General features: G+C 44.9%; 1 protein-coding gene across 1 annotated transcript; it reads left to right on the top strand.

Moving 5' to 3' along the window:
• Positions 1-324: 324 nt before the first annotated feature.
• On the top strand, positions 325-16192 carry LOC138370163 (splicing regulatory glutamine/lysine-rich protein 1-like). The gene is made up of 2 exons (XM_069334156.1): positions 325-1371; positions 15900-16192. Exons 1-2 carry the CDS (start codon positions 378-380, stop codon positions 16190-16192), a joined length of 1287 nt encoding a protein of 428 aa, XP_069190257.1. The 5' UTR covers positions 325-377.
• Positions 16193-16819: the final 627 nt, after the last annotated feature.

Below are 16819 nucleotides of genomic sequence, written 5' to 3' on the forward strand. Positions count from 1 at the left end.
ACCTGGTAGTTCGGTGCTAATTATGGGTTGCATCCTGGAACCTAGATAAACCGACAATGGAAAGCAATCCATGTGGTAAGCATCAGAAGTCCAAAGACTGACCTTTCGGATACTTCAATTGCAACAGTTTTCCATTCGAGTATAAAACCATTTATTCTGACCCTTTGTTCCTTATGAAATAAGCCACTTAAAATAATCTCTCTAATTTCACGAGCCCCCTCCTTACTTCGAATTATTTTGTTACATAAATTGTGCATTTACTCAAAAACAAAGTCCATGCACAAGCGTTGCTTTACATGCTCCAGCCCAGATGGTAGTATTTAAAGCAAAATTGTTATCAGTGAATATATTCACAACTCGTTGCATGGGTGAAGTACATGTATATATCATTTTGCTTTGTTCCGACAGAGATGAATGCGGTTGAGTCTACACACTCATATTCGAGCAGGAGAAAAAGGGCTAAGAAATCTCCTGGTAACACTGTAGTGGCCGGACATAGATATAGAGACACCACACATCAAGACAACGCTCTGAAGGAAGGACACGGGCGGAGAGACAACGTCAAGAAGGATACGGGCGATAAGAAAGGGCACGGGCGGAGAGACAACAAACACCGTGCACCCAACTATGTGAAGGAAGGACACAAGCGAGAAGACAATAAACAACAAATAAAGAAGGTAAAGAAAAAACAACAAAAAAGGAAAAGCAAGAACAAAGATAAAGCAATAAATAATAAACAACAGAAGAAAATTTTTAAGAGGAAACTTGACAGAGATAATAAAAAACAAACGAAAAACTTTAAGAGGAAAATTGAAAAAAATAATAAAAAACAGAAACTTGGTAACGACAAAGGCAGCAAGAAAATTGGACAAAAAACACGAAATACCAAACGAAATGAAGGGAATGCCTTGGAAAAGAGCAAGACAATAAAGAATAGTAGACGCCAAGAAAAAACAATTAATAAGAAAACATCCAGAGAAATAATGAAAGGCAATCGCCTAAGAGATCAAGAAAGAACCCTTGACAATTTTACGAACACAAGTAGGTCTCAGAGAGAGAAAGATGAGACGGGAACGGAACAAGAATATGGCGTGGGTGATATTAGCAGAGTCTCAAGTGGAAAAAAAAAATACAGAGGCATAACCAAGAAAAAGAATCGTAAAAGACATTGGAAAAGAAAACAACACAAAGGCACAATAAACAATCGCAAGGGAAGGAAGCAAATAACGGAACACAAAGGAGAGAAGACTGAATATCATGAAAGAAAAAAGGCAAGAAAATATATAACCGGTACACCTAGAGATAAACAAATGCATGAACAGAACAGAAAAAAGATGAATCGGAGAAAGAAAAATGGAGATAAAACTAACAGTAAGTGAAAACTTTCTTGTTCACACAAACAAATGAAGACAAACATTTTACAACTAACATTAACATATGTAGAATTTTAATTAGATGATTATTCATAAGAGAAAATCTATCTATGTACTGTACTGAGAATATTTGCGAGTGACTAAATACGGGACTAGGATGATTTTCAATTTCTCTTGCAGAAGCCTTAACCAGCAGGAACCATACTCGTCAGTATTGCAGCAATACCTTTATTGCTCTTTCATTAAATACTTATCAGAAATATAAATAGTTTAGTGTTAGTCTTATTGCCAATCTGTTGCGGAGGAGGATTATTTAGGCCACCAAGCAAATTATTGACCAGCCAGGAAATATACTTCACATTTGAACCTAGTTAACCTACATCATACTAATGAGATTACTTGTGCAATATAAGCATAATATCTATGGCTCCCTTTCTAGCTTTCAAAACCTTTGACCTAATATGTCGCCTGTTGATTATAGCACCACCACGCTCATGCGCCTGTGTGTGTGTGAATTTTAACCCCCCCCCCATCGGATTTACATGCTTCACTGAAGGTTATAACTACACAGGACTTAGATTCATTTCACTAAACCAAACCATGGCACCAGCTGCTTTTTAGCGACCAAGGCAGTTGTAGCTTCTAGGGCCAGTTTTGAGCCACCAAGGCAGGGGGTAGGTTCTAGAGACAGTTTTGAGCTACCAAGGCAGGGGGTAGGTTCTAGGGCCAGGTTTAAGCTACGAAGGCAGGGGGTAGGTTCTAGAGACAGTTTTGAGCTACCAAGGCAGGGGGTAGGTTCTAGAGACAGTTTTGAGCTACCAAGGCAGGGGGTAGGTTCCAGGGACAGTTTTAAGCTACTAAGGCAGGGGTAGGTTCTAGGGCCAGTTTTAGCGACCAAGGCAGGGGTAGGTTCTAGGGCCAATTTTGAGCTACCAGGGCAGGGGTAGGTTCTAGGGCCAGTTTTGAGCTACCAAGGCAGGGGTAGGTTCTTGGGCCAGTTTTGAGCTACCAAGGCAGGGGTAGGTTCTAGGGCCAGTTTTAGCGACCAAATCAGGGGTAGGTTCTAGGGCCAGTTTTAGCGACCAAGGCAGGGGTAGGTTCTAGGACCAGTTTTGAGCGACCAAGGCAGGGGTAGGTTCCAGGACCGGTTTTAGCGACTATGGCAGGAATAGGTTCTAACGCCAACTATTATTTAGCGACCAAGGCAAGGGTAGGTTCTAGTTCCAGCTGTTTTTAGCGACCAAAGCAACCTTGGTCACCTTTTGATGGTTTCAGGGCTTAGCGTCCCCGCGGCTCGATCCTCGACCAGGCCTCCTCAATGCTGGATTGAGGAGGCCGCGTCCAATAAAGCTGTTGGACGTGGCTGCTCGCAACCTGAGATATGAGTCACAGCCTGGGTGATCAGGTATCCACTGTAGGTGTTTATCGAGTTCTCTCTTGAACACTGTGAGGGGTTGGCAAGTTATGCCCCTTATGTGTAGTGGAAGCGTGTTGAACAGTCTCGGGCCTCTGATGTTGATAGAGTTCTCTCTCAGGGTTATCTGTTGCACCTCTGCTTTTCAACGAGGGTATTCTGCACATCCTGCCATGCCTCCTGGTCTCATGTGGTGTAATTTCTGTATGCAGATTTGGGACTAGGCCTTCTGTTATTTTTCACGTGTAAATTTGCATGTATCTCTCCCGCTTGCGCTCAAGAGAATACAGATTTAAGCTCTTTAGTTGGTCCCAACAGTTTAGATGTTTTACTGAGTTGATTTTAGCAGTAAAGAATCTCTGCACGCCAGAAATTTCTCCAGCTTTGAAAGGGGCTGTCATTGTGCAACAGTATTCCACTCCAGAGAGCACTAGCGTCTTGAAGAGTATCATCATTGGTATAGCATCTCTAGCTTGAAAAGTTCTTGTTATCCAAGCTGTCATTTTTCTTGCAGTTGTGACGGCTACTTTACTTTGTTCTTTAAAGGTAAGGTCTTCCGACATAAGTACACCCAAATCTTTTACATTGCTTTTTCGTTCTATGTTATGATTTAACTGAGTTTGTACATACTTTCTGTTTTTTATTTTAATTTTTTTCCGTAGCACAAAAGCTAGAACTTATCTTCATTAAATTCCATATTATTTTCTGCAGCCCATTGGAACACTTCATTTTTTATTTGAGGTTGGCTGTGTTTTCTATGTTTTCTACTCTCTTAAAAATCCTTGTATCATCTGCAATGGATGATACAGTGATATAGTGTCCGTATTTATGTCCGATATGAGGATGAGAAAACGTACTGGAGCAAGCACTGTACCCTGGAGAACTGAGCTCTTCACGGTTGATTGTCCTGATTTTATTTTGTTGACTATTACACAATTGGTTTTGTTAGTTAGGAAATTGTAGATCCATCTGCCTATTTTTCCGGTATTTTCTTTTGCCTCGCATTTTGTGTGCATAACACCATGGTCACATTTGGCGAAGGCTTTTGCGAAATCTGTGTAAATTACATCAGCGTTATGCTTGTCTTCCTTGGCATCTAGTGCCATGTCATAGTGGTCCAGCAACTGTGATAGGCAAGAGCGCCCTGTTCTGAAACCATGTTGTCCAGGGTTATGGAGATGCTATAATTCCATATATTTTGTGATCTTATTTCTTAGCACTCTCTCAAAGATTTTTATGATGTGTGATGTTAGTGCTATCGGTCTGTAATTTCCTGCATTATTTTCTCTTTTATGATGTGGTGCTATCTATGCTGTTTTTTAGTATGTCAGAGATAACGCCAGTATCTAGGCTTTGCCTCCAAAGAATGTGAAGGGCCAGCGACAGTAGTTTTATACAGTTCTTGATGAATATGGAATTCAAGGAATCAAGGCCTGATGCAGAGTGCATAGGCATACTATCTATGGCTTCTTTAAAATCCAATGGGTAATCTTGGTTATCTTGAGAAAAGGTGACATTTGGTATGACTTCTTTGCTTACCCTACTATACGATTTCATAGTTTCTTTTTGCTTTCCTTATCTCTTTTTAAATAAGTTATATTTTTAATCCACATCGCAATCCCTTGTTACGTCACCCAACACTAGGTTCAAGTCTCGTTCCAAGACCAGCCCACCTCCCCATGCCCAGGTCTGTCCAGTTTAATCCACCCAAGAAATTTATCAGCCCATTAAAATCAGCTTTTCAGAAATCTGGCACTTTAACAGTATTCTGTCATATTTCGATGTCATTAATTTGTGTCTCCCTGTTAGTTAACACCGTCTAAAATATTATTTTCCCGTGTTGGATCTTTAATGTGTAGCTTAAGGAAGCAATTGTCAACTAATTCTCCAAAATCTTCTGCTTCAGTATTCCCTGTTTTGTTAAACAAGTTTACGCCACTAAAATTAAAGTCACCCATGGAACAAGTACTGTTAGACCCAGATGCTCTAGATATTTCATCTCATAGATGCTTTGCTTCCATTCTGTCTAAGTTTGGTGGCCTGTATATAACGTATATTATTAGATGCTTAGCATTTTAGTTTAATTCTAACCAAATAGTTCCTGTGTGTGGCTCAGTTTTCATTCCTTCTTTGATACAACATTTTGAATTTTTCCAGACATATATGGCAACTCCTCCTCCTAAGAGTTCGGCATCGATACTTCCTCTGCACCGTCTTCCAAGGTGTCTATGATTTCTTTTCACTTCCAATTGACTCATTCTTCCCCCCTCGACATTTTAGTCCCTAGATTGAGTGTTATTATTTCTTTTTTTCTTTCTTTCACTCGGTTCTCAGTTGCCCCTTTGGTCTGGTTTATATTTCTTATGGCTTGGTTTTTTGTTTGTTTCTTCTGGTTATGAAGTTGGGAAGTGTCATGCTCTTCTCTGGAGGTGAGGTTTCTGCTCTTTTGGTCCCGGTGAGTTGTTTCTTCGTCTGCAGCTGTCTCCTTATTTTCTGGCAAAGAATGAGATGGCTGGCTTCATCTTAAGGGGTCTCTTAATGATTGACGATTGCTTTGTCCTACTGAGATTGCAGCACCTGTTGTATCCGAAGGCAGCATCTCGTCACTACGTGTGGCCCACAAATTCTGCTTCAGTAGGCACAGTTTTTGGCGATGTGGTTTCCTTCGTCCTCTGTTGCAAGACACGGTTGTCCCTTGTCACTCAGAGTGTCGTTACACTGTTCGGAAGATCGCGGCTTTGGCCGCCACTTTTGCTAATATATCGTTAGGTGATTTTTGAGCTTGGGGAACTTGATGATCTAACACAGTCTTGACGGCTCAGTATCTGATAAATTTTCTAGATCCCATTAGGGTTTGAGTGTTACCCTAGGGCAGGTTTCTGGCCTCAAGTCTCATCGTCGATTTTATAGCTGCTGCCTCAGCTCTCCCTGGCAAGTCCCATGTTTCCATTTTCTCATACATAATGAAATCACAAAACGTAACGAATCTGTAAGATATATCTATTCATTTTTATCTGTTTTTACCTAGCTTCAGGAGCCACCGAGGGGCTGGCCAAGGAAATCTAGCTTTGAATGTAATGAAACGTCCCTTTATGACTGAGCCCTTGTGGTTTCCTGACTCCTTCCCCCTTACAAGGTAAGTCCGTTTATGGTCCATTAGATCAGGACTACAACCAGTCCTCAGTATATGTTCATTCCCTCCAGTGATCGGCATAAAGACGCATTCATAAATTTTAACATACTATTCATTCAAAATAGAAATTTTCTCATATATAAATTAATATTATATATTAACATATTATGTATATTTAGGCACTGCTTAGGTTAGGTTAAGTTTTTAGGTTCTGTTGGCGATTATTTGTATTAGGAGTATGTGGATGAAGCATTTACACAACCCGTCCTCGACTCAAGTCCATTCCATCCAGCGGTCGACCCCACAGATGCATTCATAAATTTTAACATGCGGTTCATTCAAAACAGGAATTTTCTTAATATAAATAATATTATAATATATTAGCATATTGTGCATATATAGGCATAGGTTAACTTAGGTTAGGTGTTTAGGTTCTGTTGGCGGTTATTTGTATTTGTAGTACGCGGGTGAAGCATTTACAGTGTTGTGGTTCAAGCAAAAGTCGTCAGCGATGCACTTGTTTCAGAATTGGTTGGATGTCATCAGTTGTAAGTCGTGTGTAAGCCGTTTTTCACAGATAAACGGGGTTTGGCGGGTGCATGGAACAGACTTTAGCCTTTGTTTATGAGAATGGGCTGGGGTGAAGCATTTCAACCCGTCCTCGACTCAAGTCCATTACATCCAGCGGTCAACCCCACAGACGCATTCATAAATTTTAATATGCTGTTCATTCAAAACGGGAATTTTCTCAAGTATAAATTAACATTATAATATATTAGCATATTGTGCATATATAGGCATAGGTTAGGTTAGGTTAGGTGTTTAGGTTCTGTTGGCGATTATTTGTATTTGTAGTACGTGGGTGAAGCATTTATAGCGTTGTGATTCGAACAAAATTCGTCAGTGAAACACTTGTTCCGGATATGTTCGAACGTCAGCAGTTGTGAGTCGTGTGTAAACCGTTTTTCATTCATAAACAGGGGGTTTGGCGGCTGCATGGAATCACTTTTGGATCTTTGTTTGGAGGACGGGCTGAACATTTATAGCGTTGTGGTTCAAACAAAAGTCGTCAGCGAAACTTGGGTTTCAACTCTTTTTACCCTGTCGTAGCTCAGTCGATTAAGGCAGTGTCTGGGATGCTCCCGGACGCAGGTTCGAATTCTCGTCACGGCCCTTGTGGATTTGTTTGTCAGCGAAGCACTGTTCGAGAAGTGTTCGAACGTCATCAGTTGTGAGTCATATGTAAAGTTATATTCATTCATAAATAGGGGGTTTGGCGAGTTCATTGAATCACTTTTGTCCTTTGTTTCAGCACATCCTTATAATGGCCAAAGTCCATTCCATGCACCCGCCAAACCACCTGTTTATGAATGAAAAACTGGTTAAACACGACTCACAACTGGTGACGTTCGAACACTTCTCGAACAAGTGCTTCGCTGACGACTTTTTTCGAACTACAAGTGTAAACCCACGAACTGTAAATGCAAATAATAGCCAACACAACCTAAACACCTAACCTACCCTAACCAATAGTTAAATATGCACAGTATGCTAATATATGTCATATGTATTATATATTGAAGTCGAAAATTCCGGATTCGAATCACGTGCAGGATAGAAATAGTTGGGCGTAAGTAGGTACTCAGGAGTTAGTCAGCTTGTTGTGGGGGTTGTATTCTGGGCGGGGACAGTAAATTCACGTGGGGGGGGGGGGGGAACACGATATAAGCCCAATATGTATGAATACACTCTGGCTTCCTGTCCCTTAATACAATGAACAAAATTAATATAAGAATATCAATTTATATTTGAGAACATTTCTATTTTGAATGAACAGCATGTTAAAATTTATGGATGTGTTTTTGGGGTCAACCGCTGAATAGCCAATGAATAGACTTGGTCTGAGGACAGGTTGTTTGTTCAACCCGTCCTCGACTCAAGTCCATTACATCCAGCAGTAGACCCCCACAGACGCATTGATAAATATGTACATGCTATTAATTCAAAACGGGAATGTTCTCAAATGTAAATTATTATTATAATATATTAGCATACTGTGCATATATAGCCATAGGTTAAGTTATCTTAGGTGTTTGGGATCTGTTGGCCTAAACAGATTGTTAATTAACAATCTGTGTTTGTAGTACGCGGATGAAGCATTTATAGCGATGTGGTTCGAACAAAATTCGTAAGTGAAGCACTTGTTCTGGAAGTGTTCGAACGTCATCAGTTGTCAGCCCGTCCTCCAAACAAAGATCCAAAAGTGATTCCATGCACCCGCCAAACCCCCTGTTTATGAATGAAAAACGGTTTACACACGACTCACAACTGATTTCGTTCGAACACTTCCGGAACAAGTGCTTCACTGATGAGTTTTGTTCGAACCACATCGCTATAAATGCTTCACCCACGTACTACAAATGCAAATAATCGCCAACCGAACCTAAACACCTAACCTAACCTAACCTATGCCTATATATGCACAATATGCTAATATATTATAATACTAATTTATTTTTGAGAAAATTCTTGTTTTGAATGAACAGCAAGTTAAAATTTATAAATGCGTCTGTGGGGGCGACCGCTGGATGTAATGGACTTGAGTCGAGGACGGGTTGCAGTTCTAGTCCAGCCCGTCCTCCAAACAAAGATCCAAAAGTGATTCCATGCACCCGCCAAACCCCCTGTTTATGAATGAAAAACGGTTTACACACAACCCGTCCTCGACTCAAGTCCATTACATTCAGCGGTCAACCCCACAGACGCATTCATAAATTTTAACGTGCTGTTCATTCAAAACGGGAATTGTCTCAAGTATAAATTAATATTATAGTATATTAGCATATTGTGTATATATAGGCATAGGATAGGTTAGGTTAGGTGTTTAGGTTCTGTTGGCGATTATTTGTATTTGTAGTACGTGGGTGAAGCATTTATAGCGTTGTGATTCGAACAAAATTCGTCAGTGAAGCACTTGTTCCGGATATGTTCGAACGTCAGCAGTTGTGAGTCGTGTGTAAACCGCTTTTCATTCATAAACAGGGGGTTTGGCGGGTGCATGGAATCACTTTTGGATCTTTGTTTGGAGGACGGGCTGTTACACACGACTCACAACTCATTTCGTTCGAACACTTCCGGAACAAATGCTTCACTGACGAATTTTGTTCGAACCACAACGCTATAAATGCTTCACCCACGTACTACAAATACAAATAATCGTCAACAGAACCCAACCACCTAACCTATGCCTATATATGCACAATATGCTAATATATCATAATATTAATTTATATTTGAGAAAATTCCTGTTTTAAATGAACAGCATGTTAAAATTTATGAATGAGTCTGTGGGGTCGACCGCTGGTTGTAATGGACTTGAGTCGAGGACGGGTTGTATAGTCGTGTCTAAACTGTTTTTAATTTATAAACAGGGGGTTTGGTGGGTGCATGGAATCACCTTTGGGTCTTTGGTTGGAGGACGGGCTGGTTTGTTAATGAGGACGGACTGCTGGATTGAGCGGTTGCCGACCTTGAAGCCGAGAGCTCCTGGACGTGTCTGGTGGGGTTTTGTACCCAGTGAACCATATTGTTTTAATATAACTTTTGTGGTGCTTGCTGGCTGTTTTGGTGTTTCATTTTCTGGAACCATGCAGGAATTCTTGCAGGAATTTTCCGGAACCATGCGCTTTCAGGAATTCAGTCTTTATTGTCTCAGCCCGTCCTTATACACAAAGGCCAAAAGTAATTCCATGCTCCCGCCATACCCTGTTTATGAATAAATGCAACGTTACACACGACTCACAACTAATGACGTTCGAACACTTCTCGAACAGTACTTCGTTGATGACTTTTGTTAGAGCCACAGCCCATCCTCCAAACAAAGAAACAAAAGTGATTCCATGCACCCGCCAAGCTTATGAATGAAAAACGATTTACACACGACTCACAACTGTTGACGTTCGAACACTTCAGGAACAATTGCTTCACTGACGAATTTTGTTCGAACCACAACGCTGTAAATGGCTCACCCACGTACTACAAAAAAAATAATCTCCAACAAAACCTAAACACTAAACCTAACCTAACCAATGGTTAAATATGCACAGTATTCTAATATATATCAATATTACAAATAGAAATCACAGTAGCGTGATGCATCAAATGAACAAATCCACAAGGGCCATGATGAGGGTTCGAACTTACACCCGGGAGGATCCCAGACGCTGCCTTAGTCGACTAGACCACGACATGGTTAAAAGGTCGACTGCTAGCAGCCGTGGAGTGAGGCAACCCGTTCTCGCAAATTCGTAAAGTCAATATTGACTTATTAACTACGTGCATAGGTGATATACTAAACATAATAGATACCCTTAAAAAGATTCATAGAAAACACCGACCTTACCTAACCTTGTTAGTATCTTAAGATAAGCATCTTATTGCTTCGTAATTATAATTATTACTTAACCTATACCTATTATAGGTTAGGTAATAATTGTAATTACGAAGCAATAAGATGCTTATCTTAAGATACTAACAAGGTTAGGTAAGGTCGGTGTTTTCTATGAATCTTTTTAAGGGTATCTATTATGTTAAGTATGTCACCTATGCACATATTTAATAAGTCAATATTGACTTATTAAATTTGCGAGAACGGGTTGAGTGAGGACGTTTACCGACCCTCCGTGGCTGTTGGGGTTGTTTGCCGTTTTGGTCGCCAGGTGGTGTGGGCGTCTCTGCCCTCCCAGTTTTGTTGCCTGCCTGGCTGCGTTGACGTGGCGGTTTTGACATGGGAGGCCATCTTCCTCCTGTTACGCGTGTGAACTCCGTGGGCCTGGAGTTCACTTGTAAGGCTGGTTATACGACCATCGAGATGGTGATGTGTGACATGCTTCGTATCCCAGTGGAAGCTATCTATGGTGTGGAGCTAGTTACGGCCCACCGGGTTGTTATTAAGTTCGTGAGGGAGGAGGAGTACCGGGACTTCCTCCGTCAGTACGGAGGGCGTACGTTGCCGTTGCCCGATGATGCCAGCTCTGTGGCGATTTTGGACTGCAGTGGTGCCCTGACTTATGTCAGTGTCCATGGTGCGCCCCTGGAGTTCCCTGAAGACCTCCTCCGGCGTTACTTCGGGAGGTTTGGTACTGTTGTCAGCGTGCGGGTGAACACGCTCTCCTCGGGGCGGTATGCTGGGAGGCGAACGAACATTCGCACGTTCGGGTGTATTATGCCCGGCAGCCTTGTACCTGTTTCCGGTGTGGCTTGTTGGGACATCAGGCTGCCGGGTGCTCTGAGGCCCCAGCTGCTCCTGTCAACTTGTTCCGAGAAGAGGATTTCCCGCTGCTCCCACTGGAGGCAGTCTCCGGTGATGATGATGAGGAGGTGTGCGTCCCGTTTGCTGCTGCAGCTCCCCTGGCGACGCCTGACGTTCCTACGGTTGTTGCCGACCCTCCTCCGGGTATTGCGGTACCGTCGGTTGGTCTGCCTGATCCTGTCGCTGTCCCAGCTGCTCCCGTGGGCCTTCCTGGAGCTCCCTGTGTGACGTCGCTGTCTTCTCCCTAGTTTTCTGATGCTGCGCCTGGCCCTGTGTCCGTGACTCGGGTCCCGGATGTGCTGGGTGCTGGGGTGGCTGCGGAGCCTCCTGCTGTGTGTGGCCCGGTTTCCCGTGTGGTAGAGGCTGCTGTCGTTCTGTGTCGGGCGTCGGTTCATCCGGCTCGTGGTACCCGTGTTTCTGGGTCACTTACCGGCTCTGACGATATCCGGCCGGTGCCCAAACGTTCCCGGCGTTCGTCTTCTGCCTGGGCCGACGTTGGTGACTTCAGTGACTGTGGGTCTTCAGGTATTGACGGTGTGGATACGGATACGTCGATGTCTCTGCAGTTCGTGGTGGCGGAGGTCCATGTGCCTGCTGGTGCTGGTGCCTGTATCTCGGACGTGCCTTCGGTTCTTTCTCCGCCGGGGGACTCTCCGCGGAGGGGGGTGGTGGCTTCCGCTGCCAGGGATGGTGTGGACTCTGGTGCTGGGCGTGGCCTGGTGGTGACGTTACGAAAGGATACGCGCCGTCCGGGTTCCCTGCTGTCGTCTGGTGGTGTGCCCTCTGGGCCGCGGGTACCCCTGTGGCACCCGAAGATTGCCGAGTTACTGTGGTACTCGGAGATTGCCGAGTTACTGCTGTCTGTCGGACCAGAGTACTTTCATGGTGGGCAAGTTTCCTTCCTGTGGGGGCGAGTAGCGACTTCTCGCCTCCTGAGTACTACCATCTGGGTCCCCCTTTTTGCAGATGTTTTTTGCCCCGGTTCCGGATGTTATGGCGTCCCCGGTGGATGGACGGGACCCTTTGCAATGGGTGTTCTGGGAGGCGTTCAATGTACGGTTCCTGCGGGCCAGGTTCCCGGGCAAGTATGTGCTCTGATTTTCTGTGTATTTGCTCTATGACTTGCTGTGTGCCCCTCTGGCTGTTTGTTTGCCCTGTTATATTACGTGCTTCTGCCTCTCCCTTTGTGCGTTTCTTTGCCGTGTGGCATAGTAGTTTCTAGTGCTTGGCGTAACTCGTTTCGCATTTTGGCTTGGCGTTTCGCCTTTCCTGGCTTCGCGATTCACCCTTCACGGGTACGCCGGGGTGCATCCGATCCCACGATCGTTGTCGCCCCTAACTCAACAACAACAACAACATGGTAAAAGAATTGCAACCGGGAATTGCACTGACTTCACACGGATCCTGCAGCCTCTCTGAGACACAAACAAAGGCTCGTCTTCAAATTCTATTTTTTTATTTTGAAAGGAGGGTTTTTATTTAATTTGAATGCTCAAAATAAATTTAATTTATAGGTTCCTTTTCTAATACTCGAAGTTTTCCTTGGCTCGAAAAAACTCGAAGTTTTTAAAGTTATAATATGTAATCCGATTTTGTTGCGAAATAATTTTAGGTGATATGGCATAACATTTGCTGTTTTAATGAACAACTCCACAAGAGCTGTGACGAGGAATCGAACCTGCGTCTGGGAGCATCACAGACGCTGCCTTCTCTTCTTCTTCTCAAGAATAGGTGCAGTTTGCATGAAAGGTTTACCCTCCCGATTACTGCACCAGGACAAATGTGGGGAGCCGCGTTGACGTTAAGGAGGAGAAGCAAGTCAAAAGTGTGAGTTGTGACAGGTCGTTAAGAGAGGAGTGGCGACGAAACCAGAGGGGGACGTAAGAGGGAGATTCCCCGCACCGTAGGGTGGGGCGACGAAGTCACGGAGGCAGCTGATCAGACGTGAACTAATACTTCTCCGGGAACTTGTATATCGGAAAGCGCAAGCAGTACGCCTCCCAAATCACCCACGTGTCATCGGGCACCCGACCACCAGGCAGTGGCCTCGGCTGAGGCATCTTATCCGGCACCCTATACACAAACTCCTTCACCCGCGACACCCAGACAGTGGACGAGCACCACGGGACCGGAAGCACCCGGGCATCCCGATAAGGGCCCAACACCGGACCCTCACAGGGCACGACCCCAGCAGCTGGGACTAGGCTTCCCCCTGACCGGGGCAACGAAGGAGGGTGAACAGCAGGGGATGCAGTCGCGGCATCGACCCCACCACAGGGCACAGGAGCCGAGGGCCCCCCGGCGCACATCTTTCCGCAACATCACAACGAGGTCCCGATCATCAGGGACAACCCCCCACTGCGGAGATCCAACAGCAGGAGACGCAGGAGGGGGGGGGGGGGGGGCACAGGTAGCAACTTCGGAGCCCCTCACAGCACCATCATCCTCGGCGGGGGCGCCAGATCACCATACTCCCCAACCATCTCCCAAGGCACACCACGAAGGGGAGACACACTCCGAGCCCACCGCAAACGCTTCGAGACAGGCTGCACCACACCACTCCCAGCAGGCCCCGCCGCAGGCACAGCCACCATCGTCACATCCACACAGGCCACACCCGCACCGTCCGAAGAGTCCACAGAGGCCACATCACCCACACTGCCTGCATCATCCAGGGAAGCAGCCTCAGAACACCGATGCGCACGCTTCTGTAAAGTGATGGAAAAAGCAGAACTACAGTCGCCAACACACACAGACACGGCAGGCACCTCCTCCTGCCGGAGCCCCCCCCCCCCCCTCCAAAACAACAGGACCCGCGACCCGGTTTCGCATCCACAGGTGGGGGCGGGACATGGACATCCACAGGGATATCCACCACACGCAGTGCGGGCGACGGCCCAACAGTCTTACACTCCGGCGCAATAACTACCTCCAGGACCACAGCAGATAACAGACTGGACGTAGAAGGCATAGTAACCGCCTCAACAGGCAAAGCAGCAGACAAGCAATCAGGCGCCTCAGGCACAGCACCCACTCCATCCTCAGAAGCGTCCGAAGTCAACAGGGGTGGAAAGTCCTCCTCACGAAAAACATGCACCCTGCCAGTTGCTCCCACGTCGCACGCTGGAGCGAGATGACCCACATTACCACACCTGTAACAGGTGCGCGGTTGCCCATGATACTAGCAACGAAGCGTGTAACCCAACACGGACACAGAGGACGGAACACTACTCTTCAAAGACATGGTCAGGGTGCGGGAACCGTCAAGCATCCCAGTACAGTGCTTTGCAAGTACCTTGTCCTAACGAATGCTCAGCACAGTACCAAACCGTCCAAACACGGCAGTTAGGAGAGCGTCGTTAAACTCGAAGGGGGCACCACGCACCAACACATACGTCAAGGCGACGCTGAGGTTCACTACCTTAACAGAACCGGCTGCATCAGGGAGAGGGTAAACACGCCCCTCACACCGCCCCAGAAACGCCTGAAATGCAGCCTGATGGCGAAACGACCACGGCGCGATTCCCCTTCAGCAGCTGGACGCCCACCAATTCCGACAACTGCACATGGAGAATATTCACCAGGGCAACACCAACCAACAAGTGGTCCACTGGCACCGTAAAAGCCAGACCAGCCGACGAGGTCCTTTGCAATGGAGGCCGGTAAGACCCCATGTCTCCTCAACAGGCGCACCACGCCCACCCAGGGGACAACACCCCCACAGCCGTCACAGACACCTTCCTCACACAGCCACTAGGGTAGAACTGGCGAGCGCCACGAACGACACGTCTACACCCAACAGCCGCCAACGAGCCACCCTCAGACGCTGCCTTAATCGACTGAGCTACGATATGGTTAAAAGTGTTGAAACGGAATTTCTACTGAACTTACTGGATCCCGCAGCCTCTCTGAGACACAAACCAGGGTTTTACACAACTCCCCCCATGCACTCGAGCTATGTCAATAGGCCGTTCTCCCTCTTCGCCCTTACATCATTACACACATAAATCATAATAACGTGATGCATCAAATGAACAAATCCCGGACGCAGGTTCGAATCCTTGTCATGGCCCTTGTGGATTTGTTCATTTGATGCATCACGTTATTGTGAGTTCTGTGTGTAATTTGCTGTTTTACATTATGTAAAGATAAATTGTCTTTTCAGCCCTCTTTTTGGGGTAACTTTTATTTAAGTTTAATTTATGATATAATTAACACAAGAACAGCAGTAATTTCTTACTGCGTGCTGTGTTAAAGATACTATATAATATGTGGGTAATTTACCCTAACATACGTCTTTGGGTCGACCGCTGGATGCAATGAACATAGACTGAGGATCTGTTGATTGTCACGTCTACTTTCTGGTTACTTTCCCAGTGAGGATGCTTGTAATAATCCCCTGCTTTCTGTGTCTCTTTAAAGGAGCCAGGTTCTGGCTCTGGCTCCAGGAAGGCGAACTTATGACTGATGTGATTTAGGAATGGAAAGCTAACTCAACAACACAGCTTAAGGAAGCCTCCGGGGCTACACCGAGAAAGCGGCGATTTATTAAAATAAACACTGGTTATGAAACTGTCTCAGGAAAGAAATGAGCTTCTCTTGGGCTGAGAGAGAGAATTTTACTGTACACCAATAATTATAATTTATTTTTCCTTCTAATTCTGACAGAACCTCAACAGTTTTCCAAAATACGTGAAAAAGGTAATAGAGGTAAAGGACAAGGATCTGCACGCTGGGAACATAGAGGAGAATCTATACATTTGAAACATGGAGGAGGAGAGCAAGGATCTGCACAATGGGAACATGGAGGTGGAGGCCAAGGATCTGCACAATGGGAACATGGAAGTGGAGAGCAAGAATCTGCACACTGGGGACATGGAGGTGAAGGGCAAGAGGTTACAGGTGAGAGACAATATAATCTTGAGATGAAGAAGAAATGTACTTGCATGGAGGAAATTTAGTCAACACTAACAATTTTAGAGAATTTTTGCCTGTTTAAGATTTAACTAAAAAAATATATATTTGAAAAAGAACACAGTAAGTCTTTTGACCCTTGCAATTCAATTTCCTTCTTTATTATGCACCCCATACCATCCCATGGGCGGTGGTGTAAAGGATTACAGAGGCACATAATCGGTTAAGGAACGGAACCCTCTGGTTCGTTTAGCTAAGCAAATAAAAATTTTTTGACGCTAGTTACAAAATTATTATTGTAATATATACATGTACACATTCTCATACATACATGTACATATATATATATATATATATATATATATATATATATATATATATATATATATATATATGCAAACAAGCCTGAAAGGTCCCCAGGACTATATGCGACTGAAAACTCACACCCCAGAAGTTACTCGAACCCATACTCCCAGGAGCAACGCAACTGGTAACTACAGGACGCCTTAATCCGCATGACCATCACGACCGGACATAAGGAAGTGATAGCCGAAGCTATTTGAACCACTTCCCCGCCGGCACTCGGATGGTAATCTTGGGCATAGCATTTTATCAAATCACCTCATTCTTTGGGGCACACGTGAGGAACACAAATGCAAACTCTGGGGTGTGAG

This window comes from Procambarus clarkii, chromosome 31 (assembly GCF_040958095.1).
Source record: "Procambarus clarkii isolate CNS0578487 chromosome 31, FALCON_Pclarkii_2.0, whole genome shotgun sequence".
In the NCBI taxonomy this organism is placed as follows: domain Eukaryota; kingdom Metazoa; phylum Arthropoda; class Malacostraca; order Decapoda; family Cambaridae; genus Procambarus; species Procambarus clarkii.